General features: G+C 42.9%; 1 protein-coding gene across 4 annotated transcripts in view; it reads right to left on the reverse strand.

Moving 5' to 3' along the window:
- The window catches only part of LOC107081987 (ectonucleoside triphosphate diphosphohydrolase 7-like), a 21,840-nt gene that overhangs the window by 14,712 nt on the left and 2,500 nt on the right, over window positions 1–4,628 (reverse strand). For 2 of the 4 annotated variants that reach the window (XM_015370386.1, XM_015370389.1), the window contains exons 2-5: window positions 4,280–4,360; window positions 4,008–4,190; window positions 3,446–3,651; window positions 816–966 (exon numbers count right to left, since the gene is read on the reverse strand). In XM_015370386.1, the coding sequence (XP_015225872.1) occupies window positions 816–966; window positions 3,446–3,651; window positions 4,008–4,190; window positions 4,280–4,287 (548 nt within the window). In that variant the 5' untranslated portion in view covers window positions 4,288–4,360. The remainder of the gene's footprint in view (window positions 1–815; window positions 967–3,445; window positions 3,652–4,007; window positions 4,191–4,279; window positions 4,361–4,628) is intronic. The other 2 variants (XM_015370387.1, XM_015370388.1) reach the window with 1 other exon arrangement.

Here is a 4,628-nt window from a genome sequence, read left to right on the forward strand (position 1 = left end):
TACACACCAGGAACCTGGAAACTTAAAAAATACTGAATTACAAAAAACATTTAAAAAACAAACATTGATCATTGATATATATACAAAAATGAATATTAGGAACTATATTTATCAAACATTATACTGGGCAAGTAAAAATTGTTTCTGGGCAAATGAAATGTGAAAGTCACTAGCCCGAAGGGCAATTGTAATGTTAAACCTTTGGTACTACGCAAAGCAGGGCTCGATGTTAACCATCACCCTATCTCCTGGGGCAAGTAGTTTTTATTGTCAGGAGAGTACAAATTTCATAGCATTTGCCCGCGCACAAAGAAAGAAATTATCACTCAAAATTACTTTAAAATCACTGAAAACGATGAAAACGACCCAGAAGCTTTGCTGGCGCCATTTTTGTTGTTTTGTACACATTTTCGCGTGATTTGAAAAAGCCTTGAGAATGTGGCTTTTTTCCAGATTTTTATAAGTTCAAAAGTGACAAAAAGGCTCCATTATCTTTGTGCAAAAATGTTTGCAGGAGGGGAAACATTTTTCTTTGGTTCAATGAGACATCGTTGAATGTTTAAACCTGAATCGGTACAAGACTTTAATATTTAATTGAAAGTAATATGTAATGTGATTTATTCAATAAGTAAATTATAAATAGATCAGTTCCATTTCCTGCACATGCTTTTATTTCTGATAGAGTTGCCGGAGCATTTATCGCGATCAAGGTTAAATTGCCCAATTTATCGTGATAATTTATCGCCCAGCCTCTGATCTACAAGTTGGAAAATATCTTTATCTCTGGCTGCCAACGTTCACTTGCTGATCATTACCTCTCAGGCAGCAGACGCATGCCAGCAGTGCAGAGGATGTAGAGCGGCGTCTCTTTATGTTTGCTTGCAGGAACATGAGCAGCAGCAAAGCTGAGGAGAGGCTCCAGGTAATCGCTGGCCTGTGTTGGTGTGTTTGCCAGAGTGGAAATGCCTGAAGACAAACAAAAAGATTCATTAATGATCGAAAGAAGAATTTTGTAAAATGATATGAAATTTTTCTTCAGCCTTAATTTTGCCTCTCTGTGCCGTTTCCCTTGTTTTGTTAAGTTTGTAAAGTGTTCCTCATTTCCTGCACCTATCAGCTGAGTCTCTGCTTCAACACATCCAAGTCAATTCATCAGGTCAGTAGCAGGACTCTGCGTGCTGTGGAGGTAATTCAGCCATTTGATTTAAGGGTAGAGGCAGAAAAATACCTAAAGGCAGCAGGACATCAAATATTGAGGGCCAGAATAGAGGAGGCCTGCTTTAGAGGTTAAATCCAGAATATGAAGCTCAGTAGATTAAAAAAAAAGCCTTCAGCTGAGACGACTGGAGCTAAAATAACTTCCTCTAATCGCTCCGTTGGCACTGAAACTCAGATAATCACAGATAATGTCATGCATTCACAAGCTGCACAGCGGTCCAACTTTTTTAAACCGGTAACAATTTAAGTCAGAATTTTCAAAAGGTCAGATCTGCAAACATCACAGAAAGGAAGAGATGTAAACAGAAAAGGGAAGGAGAAGTAAAGAAGAAGATAAAACAGGAAATCAGAGGTGATGAAAGGATGAAAAAAGAGGAAAGGAAATGAGAGGGTGGAAACACCAGTTAGCCTCAGCAGATGGCCGCTCACACTGAGCCTGGTTCTGCTGGAGGTTTCTTCCTGTTAAAAGGGAGTTTTTTCTCTCCACTGTCGCTTCATGCATGCTCTTCCAGGAGGAGCATGTCTTGCAGGTCAATGACTGGATGCAATCAGCTGGTTTGGCTTGACAAAAACATTTACCCAGCCTGACTGTAATGTCTGTGTAAAGTGCCTTAGGGTGACATGTGTTTTGAATTGGCGCTATAGAAATAAACTGAATAGAATGAAAAAGGACAGAAAAGACCATCTTTCATACACCCAAGCTGTGTGTCATTGAAACCAAATTTGGAATCAGTCAACTAGTTGTACAAGTAAAGGGCTGGTTATACTCCCTAGATACGGCCGAGGCGATGAGGAAGTGGGGGCAAGTTTATCCGACAACAGAGGAACATGATTTCGAAAAAGGGTCCTAGTGTTCTTGCGCACCTCGCTCTTCTAGCTGGTTTAACTTCAAGAGTTGTTTTTCCACAATGGCGGTCAGAAAAACAAAACAAGCTGGTACCGTATTTTTGCGACTATAAGGCGCATATAAACGTCTTTTTTTCCCCTCATAATGTGCGGCGCGCCCTATAGTGCGGTGCGCCATATCTGTGTTGTTACTGCGGACGTTGTTGAGTGTGGGCGTGGACAGAAACTGCCGCCTATGCTGATTTTTAAGAGAAAGACTTTGCCTAAAGAGACTTTTCCAGCTGGAGTCGTTATTAAGGCAAATAAAAAGGGCTGGATGGATGAGGAGATGATGAAAGCTTGGCTGAGGGAGGTGAATGCAAGGAGACCAGGTGGTTTGTTCCACGCATCACCATCGCTGTTAATCTGTGACTCCATGTGTGCCCATCTCACAGCTGATGTGAAAAACAAGGTGAAACAAATGAACGCTGTGCTCGCTGTTATCCGGGAGGTCTGACAAAGGAACTTCAACCGCTCGACATCGGTGTGAAGCGGCCGTTCAAAGTAAGGCTGCGAGCGGCGTGGGAGCGATGGATGACCGACGGAGACCACAGTTTCACGAAAAGTGGAAGGCAGCGCCGGGCAAATTACGCCACAGTTTGCGGATGGATTGTAGATGCTTGGACTAACGTGTCTGCTGGCTCTGTTGTTCAAGCTTTCGCAAAAGCCGGCATTATTTCTGAGGAGCCGCGCGGCACGGAAAGTGACTCTGACAGCGAAGAAGGGTAAATTGGCATGTCTGATTTAGCGCAGCTGTTTAATTCAGAAACAGAGGATGATGACTTTGATAGGTTTGATTAATACTTTGTAATAAATACATGAATAAAGCACAAACATACTCAGTTTTGCTCCCGCTCTATTTTTAAATACGCAGTAGAGGTATTTAAAAACCCGCGCCCTATAATCCGGTGCGCCTTATGTGTGTGTTAAATACAGTAATGGCACACATAACTGAGACTGCGCCTTTTAGTACGGTGCGCCTTATGGTCGTAAAAATACGGTAAGTTACCAAACAGGAAATACGCACAGAGTAGAGCAATTTTGGAGAGGTGGACCAGAGTGTCTGCATGAGGGGGCGGGGATGTCTCTGCATTAACTGCGACACCTACGCAGTTTCGAAGTATAAATCAGCTTTAAACGATTTTATTTAACAAATAATTTTCACTTGTTTTTTACAGACTGGCTATCAATCAAAAAGCTCAATCTGAGCTCAAACCCTCAGAGCTTCAATCTGATTCTTCCTTTTCTCCACCTTGTTTGGTAATAAATCTCCTCACATTAAAAGATTCAACTCTGAAACATCTCCAGTAACCAGAGGAGAGGACGTGCGACGATTCCTCACCGGGTTTGATCTTTTTCACTACAGGTTTATGGTCACTATCTCTCATCTGTCGGATGTCCAGCAGGGTGTGGGGGTTCCCATTGTGAGGGGGCCAGTAGTACACGAAAACCCTGGAGCCGCTGCTGCCACAGTCCACCACAATCCCATAATTCAGAGCAGAGTCAAGGACATTGGTGGCCTCCAAGGACTCCACGATAGAGAGGTACCTGGAGGAAGAGAAGACACACTCGAGCTAAAGTCCACTTATCCAACACCGACATGAATGTTGAAAACGTCGTGTACGAGGCGTGAGAAAACAGCAGGTCTGATACGTCTCAGTATTTATGGAAAACGATGAGAAACAAACAGATGCTCCTGCTTCTTATCTCGACTCAAACAAAACTGTTTGATAAACATAAAAAACGAAAGCCTTTCACATTTTTATCTGCTCTGATGCTTTCAGGTCGTTCTCTCCCAACCAGCAAGAGAAGTATCCGTTAAAATGATGAACTAAAAGCGGTTTTCTGAAAACAGCATGAAGCTAAACTCTCTAGCCTCAGTCACAACATGACTTCCCACTCACTTGTTGACTCGGGACCCCGGCCGGCGCTGGGAGCCCCATAGCTGCCTCTGGTAGGAGGCCAGCAGGAAAACGGAGGTGATGAACAGCAGCAGCAGGAAGAGGAGCCTCTGCTTGGTGGCACAGTTTAGAGACAGCAGGGACGCGCTGCAGTACCAGGAGGCTGGCAGGCAGGACAACGTGATCCTGCAGACAAGAAAGAAAATAAAAAAACAAATATATAAAAAAAAAAGAGCCATACCTCAGATCTACTAAAACCTTCCCCAGATGATTACCTTGCCATGTGTCCCAGTGAGGTAAAGGATAAGATGTGGCAATCGTCACCTCATGGTGGCTGCAGTCAGACCAGCGTCCTGCTGACGAGGCACAGTTACATGATGCAGTATTTAGTTCATCCGAACATAAATCAATTGAAAACCTTAGTAAACTAAAACAGATGCTGAAGCAAAGGTTATTTTATTCACTTCCTTACATATATTCCTCTGCATTAAACCAAGCTCTTCCTCTACCGAAACAAAGCAGCACACAACATAACCTTCAGATTACAACGATTCACCACCCTGCTGAGATTTTTGACCAATTTAAATTTTTTTGTTTTTTGTATCAGAATCAGGCGATCCACTC

The sequence above is a fragment of the Cyprinodon variegatus genome, unplaced genomic scaffold, assembly GCF_000732505.1.
Source record: "Cyprinodon variegatus isolate N-32 unplaced genomic scaffold, C_variegatus-1.0 Scaffold45, whole genome shotgun sequence".
Taxonomy (NCBI): Eukaryota; Metazoa; Chordata; class Actinopteri; order Cyprinodontiformes; family Cyprinodontidae; genus Cyprinodon; species Cyprinodon variegatus.